The sequence below is a fragment of the Eurosta solidaginis genome, chromosome 4 (assembly GCF_040869045.1).
Source record: "Eurosta solidaginis isolate ZX-2024a chromosome 4, ASM4086904v1, whole genome shotgun sequence".
In the NCBI taxonomy this organism is placed as follows: Eukaryota; Metazoa; Arthropoda; class Insecta; order Diptera; family Tephritidae; genus Eurosta; species Eurosta solidaginis.
Genome location: NC_090322.1, coordinates 175855530 through 175873624, shown reverse-complemented (window position 1 = coordinate 175873624; position 18095 = coordinate 175855530). Strand labels below are relative to the sequence as shown.

The 18095-nt window shown below is 38.9% G+C and overlaps 2 protein-coding genes across 15 annotated transcripts in view; one reads left to right on the top strand and one right to left on the bottom strand.

The window, feature by feature from the left end:
- The window catches only part of PAPLA1 (Phosphatidic Acid Phospholipase A1), a 197370-nt gene that overhangs the window by 135516 nt on the left and 43759 nt on the right, over nt 1-18095 (bottom strand). The gene's annotated exons all lie outside the window — the stretch shown is intronic.
- LOC137250688 (uncharacterized) overlaps nt 1-18095 on the top strand; it is a 149051-nt gene that overhangs the window by 87653 nt on the left and 43303 nt on the right. For all 13 annotated transcript variants that reach the window (XM_067783916.1, XM_067783915.1, XM_067783910.1 and 10 more), the window contains 3 exons: nt 4758-4975; nt 10072-10224; nt 17874-18003. In XM_067783916.1, coding sequence (XP_067640017.1) covers nt 4758-4975; nt 10072-10224; nt 17874-18003 — 501 coding nt within the window. The remainder of the gene's footprint in view (nt 1-4757; nt 4976-10071; nt 10225-17873; nt 18004-18095) is intronic.

Below are 18095 nucleotides of genomic sequence, written 5' to 3'. Positions count from 1 at the left end.
TCTGTTGTTTTAACAGTTTTCATGGACATTCTTAGGGCAACAGTAATCATTGTTAAGTTAGCTGAGTTAATGCTTGATGTTGTTGTTGTTGTAGCAGTGCTTCGCCCCACCTAACAGACGCGACCGATCACAAACTGTCATCAATATCCTCTAACGGGAGTCCAAGGAAACTTGCTGTTTCAACAGGGGTGGACCATAGGGAAAGGGGTGTTAGAGGCGTTGGTTCCACATTACAATTAAAGAGATGGTTGGTGTCATGTGGGGACACATTGCAAGCGGGGCATACATTTTGTATGTCGGGGTTGATCCTGGATAGGTAAGAGTTTAACCTGTTACAGTATCCAGAACGAAGTTGAGCCAGAGTGACACGCGTTCCCCTGGAGAGTATGCGTTCCTCTTCCGCAAGTTTTGGATACTTTACTTTGAGTACTGGGTTCACCGGGCAATTCCCGGCATAAAGGTCCGACGCCTGTTTGTGGAGTTCACCGAGGACCTGCTTGTGTTTTTTCGCTTCATACGGCTGTGTTCTCAGATGCCGTATTTCCTCAAAATGCTTACGGAGATGACTCCTTAAGCCCCTAGGCGGTGCTGGCTCGTCAATCAGATGTCTGTTGGGATGCCCAGGTTTCTGGGTATTCAACAGGAACTGTTTGGTCAGCATCTCGTTTCTTTCCCTGATGGGGAGTATTCTCGCCTCATTATGTAGATGGTGTTCTGGGGACATAAGAAGACAGCCCGTGGCAATTCTGAGAGAAGTATTTTGGCAGGCCTGTAGCTTCTTCCAGTGGGTAATTATTAGGCTTGGCGACCATATGGGTGACGCGTAGCACGTAATCGGCTGGCTAATTGCTTTGTATGTAGTCATGAGCGTTTCTTTATCTTTTCCCCAGGTACTGCCAGCAAGGGATTTGAGGATTTTGTTACGGCTCTGAATTCTCGGAACAATTGCGGCTGCGTGCTCACCAAAATGTAGATCCTGATCAAACGTCACACCCAAGATTTTGGGGTGTAGGACAGTCGGTAGCGTAGAGCCATCGACGTGGATGTTCAAAATGGTCGACATTTGGGACGTCCATGTTGTAAATAAGGTCGCGGAAGATTTAGTCGGTGATAATGCCAGGTTTCGCGAGGCGAAAAAACTGGAGAGATCAGGGAGGTAGCCGTTTATTTTATTGCATAGCTCATCGATCTGTGGGCCTGGGCCTATGGCCATTACTGTGCAGTCATCGGCGTAGGAAACGATTGTGACTCCTTCCGGTGGTGAAGGTAGCTTTGATATGTAGAAATTAAACAAAAGTGGGGATAGGACACCACCCTGTGGCACCCCTTGTTTAATTCTCCTTGGCTTTGATGTTTCGTTTCTAAATAGCACCGATGCCTGCCGACCACCCAGATAATTTGCGGTCCACCTTTTAAGACGTGGGGGAAGGGTAGACCCTTCCAGGTCTTGCAGTAACGAGCCATGGTTGACCGTATCAAAAGCTTTTGATAGGTCTAGCGCTACGAGTACTGTTCTATGGTGGGGGTTTTGATTTAAACCGCAATTTATCTGGGTGCTAATGGCATTTAGCTCGGAGGTAGTGCTATGGAGTTTTCTGAAGCCATGCTGATGGGAGGCTAGTTGCAAATTTGCTTGGAAATAAGGGAGCAAAATGGCTTCGAGCGTCTTTGCTACTGGCGATAGGAGAGATATCGGACGATACGACTCTCCTATGTTAGCTGGTTTACCAGGCTTTAGTAGCGGGACCACCTTGGCCATTTTCCATTTCTCGGGTATGACAAAGGTGGAAAGAGACAGGTTGAAGACCTGCGCTAAATATTTGAAACCCTCTTTCCCTAGGCTTTTAAGCATCGGCATGGCTATGCCGTCTGGGCCCACTGCTTTGGATGGTTTAGCGCGACCAATGGCGTCCTCAACCTCTTTAGCGGTGATGGTGATTGGTGACGCGCTGAATTTGTGTTTATGTGCGTGTCTGTTGGCCCTCCGTCTAACTTTGTCGACCGTAGAATGCATTATATATTGTCGGCAGAAAGCGCTCGCGCATTTTTTCGCATCCGACAGCACTTTGTCGCCAAAGGCGATGGAAACTTTGTCTTTGTGCTTAGTCGGATTCGATAGGGACTTTACGGTGGACCAAAGTTTACCCACACCGGTAGAGAGGTTACAACCTCTTAGGTGCTCCTCCAATTTCGCCCGCTTGTGTTCATCCACAAGCAATCTGATGCGTTGGTTTATATCCCTTATTTGGGGGTCGCCTGGATCAAGCTGCCTTATAAGGTCACGTTCTCTCGCTAAGTTTGCGGCCTCCGCCGGGAAGTGGGGCCGGATTTCGGGAATTCTCCCGGCGGGAATGAAACGTGCCGAGGCGGATTCAATGACCTTGCGGAAGGCACGCTCCCCTTGGCAGGCATCAGTCGGGATAGGGAGGGCAGCAAAGAGGTTGTCTGTAAAGGATTTATATTCTTCCCACTTTCCTTTTTTAAAGTTTATGAAAGTGCGTTTTTCGGTGACGATGAAGTCGGCGGTACGCTCGAGCGAAACAAGTATAGGCAGGTGGTCGGATGCCAATGATACCATCGGCTGCCAGTTGACGCAGTTTACGAGTTCTGCGCTCACGATTGAGATATCTGGCGAACTGTGACAACTTCCTACCATACGTGTGGGGGCGTCTCCGTTTATTGTGCAGAACGTCGTTTCTTCTATTTGATCCGCCAACATCTCGCCCCTACTGTCCGCCCGCAAATTTGAATGCCATAGATCATGATGGGCATTGAAGTCGCCTAAAATAATGCGATTGTTTCCAGTGAGTAAGGCTCTGATATTAGGGCGGTATCCACCGGGGCAACAGGTGGCAGGGGGATGTAGATGTTGATGATTTCTAGGTTTGCATCGCCTGACCGGACAGATAGGCCTTGACGTTCTAAGACGTTGTCCCTGCGGTCGATGCCAGGATCAAATATGTGATATTGCACAGAGTGGTGTATTATAAACGCGAGGCCGCCTCCATTTCCGCTCTCGCGATCTTTTCTGTGGACATTATACCCAGAGCAGGTCTGCAATGCAGATCGTGCTGTGAGTTTAGTCTCTTGAATCGCAGCAATGCGGATGTTGTGCCGCTTCATGAAATTGACTATCTCCGTAATCTTCCCAGTTAGTCCATTACAGTTTAACTGCAGAATTCTGAAGTGCATGAGGGGAGACGTCGCCACTCTGGGGGTAAGTGACGGGTGACTACGCCTGGGTTGAGGAAGGCCAGGACGCAATTGCTGTTGTGGCCCTGGGACTGGGCGTCCTTGGGCAAGCATTGGGGTACCCGGATGATTTGGGTTTGCGACCTGGCAACATGGCGCGATGAAACCCGTCGAGGGGTTGCCGTCGCGGAGACCAGAACATCTAGGAAAGTGGCACCACCCAAGGCAGGAGCTGCATTGGGCGGATGTCGCAAACATATATATTCTGTGCTGGCAAACGGTGCAAACGGAGGTAGGGACTAAGAGTCTGTTTCCCTGACCAACACGATTGCTGCCGGAAAAGAGGGGGGAGAAGACGGGGGCAGGGGCTGTTGCTCAGCATTGCTTCCGACTCTACTACGAAGATTGTAGTTATGAGTGGTAGCAGCTGTTTGAGTTGTTGGCGCCGTAAGGCGCGAGCAGCAGCGGGTACTTGTTGTGGCTTGCTGAGCAGCGGGGCTGCTGGAAAGTAATGGGGGGGCGCTTAGACGTAGACTACGGGGCGCCCTTGGGCGTGAACAGCAAGGAGCCACAAAAGATTTATAAAAGTTACGTGGACGTCGGGTTTTGGGATCAAGCCCAGAACAACCTGTCCGATGCAACCATCCCTTACACGAGACACACTGAACAGAGTATGACCGTCCTAAAAAGATTCTTTTCTGGCAGATGCAGCAAAACCATTTCTCAGGACCGGGGTCAGGAGACGGACCCGGATTGGATTCGATACCTTCCCGGAGCAAGAGAATATGGAGCAGTCCTGCTGCAAGGAGCTGCTGGGAGGATGACAATTTGTGGGAGGGACGAAACAAATGAAATGGGGTTACACTGAAATGACAGTCCTTGGTCGGGAAAAATCCCGAGTCGCTCCGGTACATAGAACCGACTGCCTTGGGAAGATGCTTGATCATTATTTTTGTTGTAAATATTTTTTGTTGTTTTAACTGTTGAAGCAGTCAATTCAGAATAAACAACAGCTAATTGCGATTGATAAAAATTTACAAAAATTTCGATTGGACGATTCTGTAATTCAGTTTACGAGCCGCACCCGTGCGCATCTTGCGCAACCAATATAAAAATATTTTATCAAGTATCAACAGAAATCAGCTGTTCTATCAATTAATTAAAACTTACAGCTTACGCTGCCATCTAGCGCATAATAGCAACTGCCGGTAATGCAGTGCAAATATTCACAATCCTGCCATAGTACAAATAGATTTCTTTGTGTGCTCACAATCGTTTATTTTTAACAAATTATTTTAATAAAATATAGCTAAACAAAAGCACTACGACCAAAGTTTCCCAAAGCTCGCTAATAGCCCGAATCTCCATCTCTATAACCAAAACTTTATTTATAGATTTGGATTTCAAATAAGAGCAAAAAAGGGACCCGTACATAAAAACAGCAATTAGAAATAATATATATGATTTTACCATCTTTTTTCTGTCAGTGTACTAAATTAAAATACTCAAAAATAAATTTAGCAAATTTTCTCAACAAAAATTCTCTTTTCCGTTTTCTGTTTTAGGCATACCAGCCGCTTATAACTTCAATAATACTCGTCAATTCTTAGCTGGATTGAATAGCATCAAAGTGAATGACGGTGGCAACTCTTTTGTAGGTATTCTACATGCTTCCGAGTTGGTGCCATATGATAGCGCCGTATTCATATCCACAGCAGCAATACCACCGCATACCGAGTTGGTTCAGGATGCAGCTATAACGCTGCTGAAAAAACGCATTCGAGTAAGTAGTTGGCCAAATAAATTTAGTCAAATACATAAGTATTCAGACCTGCTAGGTACTGAGTATTTGAGCTAAGTACATGAGTAAAAAATAAGTATAATTTACAACACCTCAACTGATTTATCTCAAACATGATACTCGATAAGTAGTAAGGAAATGCCGATTCCAGCTCAAAATAAGAAAGGAAAAGTATGTGTGTGTGTGTGTGTGTGAACTTTGTGGAGCCAGCAAGAAATCGAGCGACTGATCTGATACTGATCAGATACTGATACACACACACATGTGCGATTTTGCGGTTTTGCACACACCCACACACACACCCCCCCACACACACATATATACATACTTTTCCTTTCTCATTTTGAGCTGGAATCGGCATTTCCATACTACTTCGTTACTATCAATTTACACGCCTATGCGTATTGGATGTCCGTTTTTCCCCAGGCCTTGGTGTTGTGCTCACTCGGAACTTTTATATTCGGTTAATAAAAACTAATGCTGCTGTCAAACGGGGAGCACCTTTTTTTGCTTATTGTATGAGCATATTTTTAAAGCGATTTTTGATATAACTTTATTAAATATTTCGACGAAACTTAAATAACGCGTCATCTGGACCAGCGAGGTGATAAAACTCTGCCGGACTCGACTCGGACACGGCACGCTACTCCTATACATGGAAGTTTCACCCCTTCCCGATTGTCTAAGAAGATGGACAGCAAATTATTTGAATGGTCTGAATGGCAAGCGTCGGTTAAATTTAAGATCTAAATCTCATAACCTTGAAGAATCAAACAGGGGATACCACAAGGTGGTGTCCTATCCCTACATCTGTTTAATTCTTACACATCAGAACTCCCTCCCGCACCAAACAACTATCATTTCCTACGCCTATGACCACACGATAATGGCAAAAGGACCTTTCAATATACGAATTAATTTTTAGAATAAAACGCAATCTCCTCAGTCTTTCTAGATTCTTCACCTCGCGCAACCCGGTACCATAAACCAACCAAATCCACGACCAGTCTGTTTGAGACGTGGAGAAATCAGATGACGCAAACATTAGACGTTCACGTCGATGCTGTTACGGTAGATAAAACTCTCACCACCGAGACGCATGCCAATGAAATTGCATCCAAAGAAAAAAGCCGCAACAAAATCCTCATGTCGCTTGCCGGCAAAAGTAAAGTAAATGTTGCTAACCACGTACAAAGCAATCGGCCCGCGCTCATGTGCTACGCGTAATCAGTCTGATCGTCTGGTTTTAAAAACATATACCGAAAAAGGCTGCAGGCTAGCCAAAATCTTGAACTCAGAACTGCCACGAGATATCTTCTTATGACCCACGAACACCATCTACATAGGGAGGAAAAAAACTTAATATTGAAGAGCATAACGAAATGCTAAACAGACAGTTTTTGTTTGATTGTCACAAACTTGGAATCCTAGCAAACAAGTGCTTGATCTAGCCCCGCCTCAAAGGACAAGGAAACATCTCCGTTAGCACTATGATGAGATCCGACACGCGCCAACACAGCCGTTGGATCCAGATAAGCATAAGGCGCTAAGCAAAATTTATACAGAATTAGTATACACCTTTGCTGTCGCGTCCGGTGAACAGTTATCAATATACACTATCCTACCATTGCAGAGGAAGAAAGCAGACTACCAAGGGAGACATGAGTTACCTTTGCCCAACTTCTGTACGACTGTAACAGGTTAAACTCTTACTTGTCCAGAATCAACCCCGACGCACGTTATGTATGTCTTGCATGCGATGTGTTCCCACATGACACCAACCATCTTTACAATTATAATATGGAACCTACGCCTCTAACGGCAACTTTTTTATTATCTACATTAAGTTTTGAGGAGGGCTTCCTGTCAGTAAATTTCTGAAAGAAAATACCTTTTCACATAGAATACTTGTTCGGAACACCTCATCACCCTGTTCAGATAACCCTACCAAGCATAGCCCAGAATATCCAAAAATCATTTGTGCTCATGGAATCTTCTGATGATTTAACAATCGAATTGGGAGCCATTCCCTCCCATCTACCTTTTTTGTTACAGGCATGCTGCAATGCCTGCTTCGCCGTCACCATGGTGGTTTCCTTTTTCACTGGAGGGTTTCAATGCGCAGGCACTGTTGCATGGTGCAATGAGATTCTCCACCAAATGGTCTTCGGGGCGAATCCACTCTTCAATATTGCAACAATAAAAAAATTTTGGCGATCAGAAAAGAAATGCCCGTAAAAGCCCGCAACTTCAACCAAATAGTTGCCTATTTAAACAACCAGAACAGCAAAGACGCACAGGCGAAATCGCGGAGCTCTCAAAGGAAAATGCCCAAAAAATCATTGAACAAAGTGATATAGAGACGATTTGTCAGAAGTTCCTGTGGTCTTTGTAAGAAGAACATAGAAATATGTAAAAAGTCAGCAGAAGCCCTGTTTGCTTACAAAGTTGAAGTCCACATGTTGAAAGCGTGGTGAGTTTCTATATAAATATGTACGGTAAAAAGATCAACGAACATAAAAAAGGAGAAATAACTAGAAGACCGATGATTCGAGAAAGTAATACGCGAATAATCTAGACGTTTGGGTATATAAGCGACGAAGTAGCAAAACATGTGGACTAGCTTGATTAACTCGTTTGAAGTGAAAAGCTAATTGTTTGTATACAGTATTTCGAGATGATGTATTTGACAATTCAGTGACAAGAACCGTTAACAAATAAGAAAGCAATTATTTACTTGGGCCACTAGGTTAGGTTAGGTTGAGGTGGCTGCCCGAGGGCACACTTAGGCCAGTAGTATTAGGCCCGTTGTGATACCATGAAAATACACCGTTACCTTTCCTCTTCGAACCATTTTGAAGACCAGATGAAAGCTACCAGGTCCTTGACTTCATGCTCCACAACCTGGCTCAGATTATCAAGAAATGGAGCACCCAGAAAGCGCTGCCGTGCTCCGCTTAGTGCTGGGCAGTTGCAAATGAGGTGAAGCACCGTTTCCTCCTCCTAATCCTCTTTACAACTCCTACATCATCGACGATAAGTCGCTCCTAACCTTTCTGCATGCCTACCTATGAGGCAATGACCAGTTAGTGCCCCCACAAGTGTGGAAATTGTATCCCTTCTAAGGTAGTACACGTCACGGCATCTTTTAGGATCCCATTTAGGCCAGGTTTCTTCTGATGTTCGACAACCCAGTGTTTGTAGCCATCTTTCGTCGGCTTGACGGTGGATGTGCTCTTTTAGCATTAGCTTGCATGTGGACACGGGCATACCTAAGCGTTCTTGTCCAGGAAGAACCTGCCTGGTTGTACCCTGCCTATCGATGTCCCTATGTCAAGGGACCCATGTGAGGTGTACCCGGTTCTGTTGAGTCATCTCTTGAAGAGATCGGCGACAGTTTAGTGCTAGTTCAGAATTGAAGCTATCGCTGAAAATACAAATTTCTTTTCCGACGGTGTGTGTCCCTATCCTAGCTGCGGCTTCCATTATGGCTGCAACTTCTGCCTGGAATATACTGCAGTGGTTGGGTAGTCTGAAGGAGAGCTGGGGGTCAAGGTCCCTTGAGTATACTCCACCTCCAACTCTTCTGTTTAGCTTGGAGACTTCGGCCACTATATCTTCAGCTAATTTATGTATGTTGCTTTTCATATTTCTAACTACAAATTTTGAAAAATCCAAAAAACAATGATTAGACTATACAAAAATTTACAAACAACAGTCATATTCAAAAAGAAAAAACATTAAGGGATTCAAAGGGTTGATACACGCAATACAAAGCTTTAGAGGTTCAGAGCTTCGGCAACCAAATTGTCAACCTCACCTACGCGAGGGGAATCCTGTTACAAATATGAATGTATCATACACATATTTAGCAGGCGAGTCTCTGGCGACCCCAAGCTCCTTATGAAACCAGGGGGCGAGGCAGCGGAATGGCCTAGAAGGTTCAATGTGGTCATATTAATCGTTCCCGAGATGGCCTTAATGATGCTTGTTACCGGAACGTACCGTATCCAAACCCGCAAAGGACCATCAACATCGATAACATTGGATCACAAATTCCAATTTGTTTTCTGCACCAGAGACGCCATTATGAAATTCCTATGTAAAATCACCCCCTGATTCCGAAAATCAAGGTTATTTTATTTAAGGTTTTATTATATATATTCTATGGTAACGTTTTTGAGATATTTACGAATTACCGTTAAAAAAAAAAAAAATTGGGTCCACTTAATCATATATATCTCAAGAACGAATTGAGCAATTCCAAAACGGTTTGAAGCTTTTAAAAGGTAATACAATTTGCATACAACACTTTTTGCTAGGCCCTGCAGATGATCAAAAGGATTATAAACAAAAAGGCAACTCTTAGAGACTAATTGTACAGCGAACAACGGAACATTCATATGGCTTAGCAGCTAAAAAGCTTGCACTGATATGAATGTTGGAGATTCGAGTTCAACGCTCAGCTCCCGAAAAGCTAGCTGATGAAGAAGTGAAATTCAGAAACATGTCCTAGTAACCATCGCCGTTCGAAAACTTGCAATTTTTCATTCAAGGTTCGAATCGAGCTCAAGGCCAGAACAATAATTTTTTCCAATGATAATTATTGTTATTTTTTAATTTTTCTAAATTTGAAAAATTGTATTTTGTTTTTGGAATAAATCGAACCTTGAATGATTTATCAATAGGCCGATAAAAACAAAAACAATTGTTAACAAAAACAATTCTTACAATTTTTCTCTAATATCAATTTTTTATTTTCTTTCATTCGGTTATTCGTAAATATCTCAAAAACGTTACCATAGAATTAAAAAAAAAAAACCTTGTTTTTCGGAATGAGGGGGTGATTTTACATAGGAATTTCATAATGACGTCTCTGGTGCATTTTGGCTGTAAACCAGTGTAACACTCCTCATAACCTTCGTGTGTGTTTATCGTTAATACAACAACAATATCAAAACAAACTTGGGAAATAACGGACACCCTATTAACAGCATAACGGCTTCTAATCTGTTATATATCTTTTCACCTAATTTTTTTCTTTTTTTAATCTATCAATTTTATCAACAAAACTATAGCTCTATCTCATCTGGTATGGTGGACGTTCGTTAAGCGAAAATGAAACTCAGGAGGCTGTGGGCGGCATACTCGGCGAAGTGGCAATACGTTCGGGTGGCGAAGTGCTACATCTTGTTGGTAGCGAAAATTCACAAGAGCTGGAAGGCAGTACGGTGAGTGAACAGTAATTTTAAGTAAGTGATTAGAGATATAAGTACTGTTTTTTTTTTTTGTGTGCAAAATGTATACTGTTATATTGTGATTTAACCGCAAACTTGTTTCTGATGTGGTCGCATATTTAATTAACAATTAGTAATTATAATTATTTAGTAAACAACTAACCGGTCAGAGCGCGCTGTTAGTAACAGTAACGCAATCGTTTATGAAGTATGTGAAATGCAATTACAATCTTCCAAATAAATATGTACAGTACTTATAAAATAGAGGTTGCGGGCGTTTGTATGAGTCTTGGTGAATATGACAGAAAGTCAAAAATAAAAAAAAATAAAATTCATAAAGGCATTCAAAGTTTGAATTGCGTTCATAGCGCACACTTAAGGCAAACGATACAAAAAAGGGTGCGTGTACTTATGTACGCGCGTAAGAAGTTACACTTTTTTGCCATCATTAAAAATAGACAGGTCGCTGGTCCACTTCCCGGAAAAAAGAAGTATCGTAAATACTAATCTAGGCAAAGGGCTACCTATATAAAAAAAAAAATAAATGTAAGGCGCGATAACCTCCGAAGAGATCTAAGGCCGAGCTTCTCTTCCAATTTGCGTCGTGCTCCTCTTAATTTTCCCTACAAATTGGCCGGACGGGACCTACATGTTTTATGCCGACTCCGAACGGCATCTGCAAGGCAGATGAGTTTTCACTGAGAGCTTTTCATGGCAGAAATACACCCGGAGCGCTTGCCAAACACTGCCGAGGGGCGACCCCGCTTAGAAAAATTTTCTTATAATTGAAAAACATTATTTCTAAAATTTTGATGTTGCTTTGCCCGGGAGTTGAACCCAGGGCATACGGTGTGATAGGCGGAGCACGCTACCATCACACCACGGTGGCCGCACCTATATACCAAATTCAGGAAAATCGAACAGTGAATAAAATTTGATTGAATAAATTGGTCCCTGCTCAACTTCCCGGAAAGAAACTTCACAGTAGCACTCTCCGAGTTCACACAATAAATACGATTTATTTTAATAGATCAGCCCTGGTCCACTTTCCGAAAAGAAGTATCCCTACACCAAATTTCAAGCAAATCGCACTATAAACTGTTTTACGTAGAATGGGTCGGCCCTGGTTCACTATCCAGAATGTAAAGTTTCTCAAATATTATCTTTGTCGAAGAGGTACTCCTGTACCGAATCTGAAGCGAAGCGAACCAGAAATAAGATTTTTTGGAATAGGTCGATTCCTGGAAAGAAACGTTTTTCAAATAATGAGCTAGACACGGAAGTACCGAATTTCAAGCGAATCGCACCATAGATAAGGTTATTTAGAATAGGTCGCCCTTGGTCCCCTAAATATTTTGTTGGTGTACCTATGTACATATATACATACACATACACCCCACTCAAAACAAGTTTGCTCGTACAATGCACATACACACGGAACTGCATTTTCAACCTGTGACTTTTGTGTCACTTTTTTTCACTCTCATCAATTTTTCATAACGCGCCTAAAGCAGTTTAACCTCAACAGTCGATTGTCATTCATTCACTGCCTGTCGGTTAATTTTCAATCCATGATAAAAACACTTACAAGGTATAATCATTCTCTATTCTGGTCGACCATGATTTATTTTTTGAAGTTTTAGCGCAGTTTAATATTTAAAAATCAATATCCAAAAGGATATAAAAAATAAGCAAAATAAAATATTTAAATTTGTTTTTGTTTGAGAAAATACATAAATATGTACTATGGTTGGAACTGACAAATTTTAAAAATGTTTCATTGAGAAAAATAGTGTAAGTGTTTTATCATAGCTGTATTCAAACACTTACTTATAGCATCTAAGAGAAAAATAGTAGTGGCAATTTTTATTTTTTATTTTATTATTTTATTTTGTCTATTAGATTCTCTATTTTTTGTTTTAGTCAATTAAGAAAAAGCTCTTATGAATTTTTAACTGAAACTATGCAAACCAATCTCAAAAACATTTTCGAAAAATTCGATAACTTACAAAAAGTGATATTTTTTTGTGAAGTGAAAGAAAATCCATCTAAACATCCTTCGGATAAAAAGTTGTCAAAAATCAATGCGAATTTTGAGAGGCTTAGCCGTTATACTTCTTAAGGCTAAAATTTGTTGAGCTACAAAACTGCATACTTAAAAAAACTCAGGGAGCTCCAAAAAACTTCGAAAATTTTAAATTTTTTCGAAATTTCAAGTGTTATCGAAAAAGTGTTTGATATTCGTTTGTATAGTTTCAGTTACAAAATTCAAAGAAGTTCTTCCTTAAAAATATCGAAAATATTGTAATGGCGCTTTCAGTACCCTCACCACCCCACAAGTAATCACTTGCAAGCATTTCATTCGCTCGACAGTCGACCAAAACCTTCGGCATTGTCTTTATCACTACAACAACAACTACAATCCACCTATAAGCCATCTAGGATTCGCCCGGTATCGGTTCCACCATTCACCGGTTGCTTGGGAATCGATGCACCGATTCACAAATCCTACTCACCGATGACCTACAGTAAACCCCGGCACCGTCAACCGATACAGCGTTCACCGAAACCCGATCACCGTTCACCGATTCCACCAGAAATCGTAAGCTGTCCGTCAACCGATATATCGTTTAGCCGTGGTCCGGTCGTCTGTCTACCGATCCCACCGTCAGCCGGACGCTGTCCATCGATCCTATGCCTGCCACCCTTTCCATCAATCACCGGTTGGTTACAGTTCCTCCAGGTACGAAGGTGTGTGTAAATCTGCACCAAATACCACCAACAAAGTAAATGGATGCTTTCCCTAGTCAGGATTTACTGAGTGCTACACCGCCTTCGAAGAAATCCACCTTACAAATAAATAGAATTTAACTGATGAAATTTGATAAAAATTGCTGCTGCTATTTTTATGTTTGCGGCTGTGTATGTTTGCTTAATTGTTTTGTTGTTATGTGTATAACGTTGTTGTTATTACGCTTCGTCAGTTGAGTTTTTGGTGGGACGAATTTCGAATGCATATTTTTTTACAAGATATGTCAGTTATTTGTAGCTCTTCAGTAATGAAACACTTTGAGGTTAATAAATCTAATTTTTGTTACTCCGAGACAGCAGTGAGGGTTTTTCATATCTCATTTACTGAAAAAATTTGGCAAGAAGTTATAATTTTTACATTTGTTTATATAAATAAACCCAGTCAGTTTTTACATTAATACTTAAATTTATCACGTTTGTTTTCACTCTCAACAGTGAACACCACTCACTGTATTATTGTAGATTAGTGTGAAATCACTTTACAATGAATGCTCGTTACAATGCAAAAAAGTACTATGTAAATATGATATTAGGTCAAATAATTAAAAAGAAGACAGAAACTGGAAAATTCAAGTAATTAAATACTTTGTAATTTGAAAAATCCACGCACCATGAAGTTGATGGAAAAACGGTTGAAATTGAAAGTGATTTGATGGCTGTAAAAACATGCATAAACAACAAGTAGACCGGTTCATAATTTTTATTACTTCTCAGATATTTCCTTTGGCTGTAACGAATAGGCTGAAGCCATAACAAAAATGAAATGAAATGAAATGAAAGTACGGGTATACATACACAGCGACTCAGAACAATCGGAGCCGAAGTTGGAATCAAAATTCAAAATCAATGGGAAACTGTAATCTACTGAAATAAGAATCGAGGTTTCTAGTTTATACTTTTGTATATGCAGCAGAAGGCATCTGGGGGAAAGTTGTACAACAACATGATGTGGCTTCGGTCGAATCTGTTTGTCAACAGATTGATTCTCGCACCCGTGCGCATCTTGCGCAACCAATATAAAAGTCTCTTATCAAATATAAACAAAAATCAGCTGTTCTATCAATCAATTAAAACTTACAGCTTGCGCTGCCATCTAGCGTATGATAGCAACTGCCAGTAATGCAGTGCACATATTCACAATAGTGCCATAGTACAAATAGATTTCTTTGTGTGCTCACAATCGTTTATTTTTAACAAATTCTTTTAATATTAATTAAATTAAATGCTGACTTACTGAGTATTTCTCGTTGGGCTAGTAAAAATGGTATTTGCCTCAACACTAATAAATCTTACTAATAAATCTTATGCTTTGCCAATCTCTAGAAAGAAGGTCGTAATTGGTAACCTCCCAGCCATATACATTGATAAGAATTTCATAAAAATAGTTAACAAAGTAAAAAATCTTGGCTTTATGGTAAATTCTAGCCTTACATGCACAGATCATATTAGTTTTATGGTAGGGAGGGTATACGGTACTCTACGCAATTTAAGGCAATCGTCAATGTTTACACCAGCCGTTATACGTAAAAAACTGGCCATTCAGCTACTGTTGCCGATAATCACTTATTCAGAGTTAATATAATATAAACTAGACTCTTATTCTGCCCATAAAATTGATATAGCCTTCAATCATATAACACGCTATGTATACGGTTTAAGTAAGTTTGACCATATTTCTGCTTGGAAGTCATTGCTTCTGGGCTGTGATATCCATAATTACTTGACGGCTGGGAGTTGTATTTTTCTTGTAAAATTAAGTGCCACAAAAATACCATCCTACTTATACGAAAAAATTATATTTCCTAGATCTAACCGTTTAAATAATCTTATTGTTCCAAAATTCAACTTTGTTCTATCAACTCGACTGTTTTTTGTTAACACCATACGCACTTGGAACTCTATTCACAGCTGACGCCTTGTCCCCACTGATGTCGATATTTTTTTTCTAATTTTTCCCTAAATATTTTTTGAAAAACCTGGTTTTAGAAAAAATTCGAAAATTCTAGATGTTTTTAAAAATCTTGTGCCTTTAAATTTGTACTGTATTTGACTTAAATAAATTGCACTACAGAACTGTATACTCAAAAACTTTGTTAAAATTCTAAATACAAATATCGAAATTTTCATACAAATTTTTACAAACTTCTCGAAATATGTATTTCGAAAACTTTCTCGCGATTTGTTTACATAGTTTTCGTAAATTATTGCATTAAAATTTTGTAATTGAACAAATTTTATTAAACAAATTAATTAAATTGTAATTGAACAAATTATTATTTTTTGAATAAATAAAAAAAAAAAAAATAAATGTAAGGCGCGATAACCTCCGAAGAGATCTAAGGCCGAGCTTCTCTTCCAATTTGCGTCGTGCTCCTCTTGATTTTTCCCTACAAATTGGCCGGACGGGACCTACATGTTTTATGCCGACTCCGAACGGCATCTGCAAGGCAGATGAGTTTTCACTGAGAGCTTTTCATGGCAGAAATACAATCGGAGCGCTTGCCAGACACTGCCGAGGGGCGACCCCGCTTAGAAAAATTTTCTTCTAATTGAAAAATCTTATTTCTAAAATTTTGATGTTGCTTTGCCCGGGAGTTGAACCCAGGGCATACGGTGTGATAGGCGGAGCACGCTACCATCACACCACGGTGGCCGCCGTATTTTTTGAATATATTTACAAAATTCTCGATTTTTTACAAAAATTAAAAGTTTATTAATGTTTTCTTTTTACTTCTAAAATCTAAACATTTGAAAACCTACTTCAATACTTAAAAAAATTCGAACTTTGTCGAAATTGATTTAAATTGTTGTCGTTAAACAGTTTATTAAAGTTTTCTAATGCTTAATGGAAATTTAAAATTTTTGTTGATTTTTCCATTTAATTCTGTAATGATTAATTGTTATTTGCAAATATTTACGATTTTATTTTTACCGTTTTCGAAAACTTTTTTGAAATTAGTTTACAGAGTAAAAGTAATTCATTACAAATTTTTAGTTCTAAAATTTTTAATAGATATTTGGAAATTTAAATGAAGACTCGAAAAAAATCTCCATTTTTTCGAAAACCTGTTTGAAATTCATTTAAATAGTTTTCGTAAACGAGTTCATTAAAAATATAATTTTAGCTCTAAAATTCTTGATAGATATTTAAAAATAATATCCAAGTTCTAAGCTACATAAAAGTTAAGCCAAAAATTCAAAAATATCTGAAAATTTTTAATTTTATTCGTAATTTGTTAAAACAGTTTTTTTTAAAGAGTTTATTCAAGTGTGGTTTTTGTTCTAACATTTTTAGTAAAAATTTGAAAATTCCCATGAAGATTATTAAAAAACTTTCAAATTTTTTCAAAATTAAATATAATATAAAATTTTTGTTAGATTTTATTTTTAGTTTTAAATTCTTATTAGAACAATTTAGATTAAATTCTTAAAAGATACTTGAAAAATTTTATAAAGAATTTTACAAAATCCCTTATTTTTTTTCTAAAACTTTTTAGACATTTTTTTATATTAATATTTTTGTTAAAGAGTTTACTCGCGTTGGTGTTAGTTCTAAAATATTTAATAGAAGCTTGGACACTTTCATAAGGAGTTTTAAAAGTTTTTCGAATTTTTTCGAAGTCGTTTTCGAAATGGGCTATTAAAATTTTAGTTACACACATTACAGTTTTTTTAGCTTTTGCTGTTATTTATTTTTTATATATGTACATATGAATTTTACAAACTTTTTGTTTTATTTCGAAAATTGGTTTATCTAGTTTTAGTAGTGTTTATTATAGTTTATTTTAATTCTAAAACGCCTAATAGAAAGTTGGAAATTTTTAAAAACTTTACGAGTTTTCGAATTTTTTCGAAAACGTTTTCGAAATGGGTTTTCAAAGATTTGTTATACAATTAAGTCAAATTTTAAGAACGCACTTCTTTACATTTAAAGAAATTTTTAAGCACATTTGAAAGAACATATAAAACAAACTCTTTTAATTTGAAACGGTCAAATATACATACAAACAAACAAACATGTGATATTACCATTTTCAAAGTTGTACAAACAAGTAAATCGCGGTTAGTAAAACAAAGAATATGAAATATGTACTCAAAAACGTTGAAATAGCATAAAAGGAAAAACATAATAAAAGTGTTGTCATATAATAAAAACGAAATGAATGCCATGGAAAAAACATAGGGGATTCAGTTTGTCTTGCAAGATGCCCGGATTGTTTATATTCTACGACAGAATATACAAGGTAGCGAGAACAGCCCATTGCGAAATTATAGAATGCATCAATAAGAAGCCTCCAAAAATTGGCACATAAAATAGCAAAACCAAAATTGTTTTTTTGTTTTTTTTTTTTTTTGATAGTGAAATGAGAGAATTGAGAGAACTACCGTTGAAGCAACGTGGATTTTTATTTCCTACTACTCGTTAAGATATACATAGGTTTGAGCAAATTGCAAGGATACCATAAAGTTTTTTGCGTTATGCATTCCGTGCAATCCGTGCACCGTTTGCCAGGAAAAGCGAATCCCCCTATTGTTTATCATATGCAATTTTTTAGTTTGGTATTCGTTTCAAAACCAGGTTATTGAACGTCAACAAAGTGAAGGGTGACACGTTATGAATGTGATAAAAACATGTATGGTTATTGGCTAGGGTTGATTTTTAAGATTTTTTTAGTTCATCACAATATAGACGAAGACATGAAGAACTTAGAAGGAATGTTTGTAAGGTTTAAGGGTTTTAGGCAGGAAGGATTAAATTTAAAGCGCTTAACTCTTAGTTATGAGTTTATTTAGGTTACTAATTATTAATTTTCTTTTTTCCAAATCCCCAGCTTACAATTGTTGCTGACGCTTACGTGGGCACTCAGGAGGTGGATATACCCGTCGATACTACGCTGTCAAGTTTGCACGTGAAAATTGATGCGCCCATGAGAACGGCTATATTGGAAACGCCCAACGGTGGTTAGTTCATACACATTCATACATTCAAACACACTTACACACGTCCTTAAATGCACAAAAACATCCAATACTTATTTTAAAGTTTTAATGTA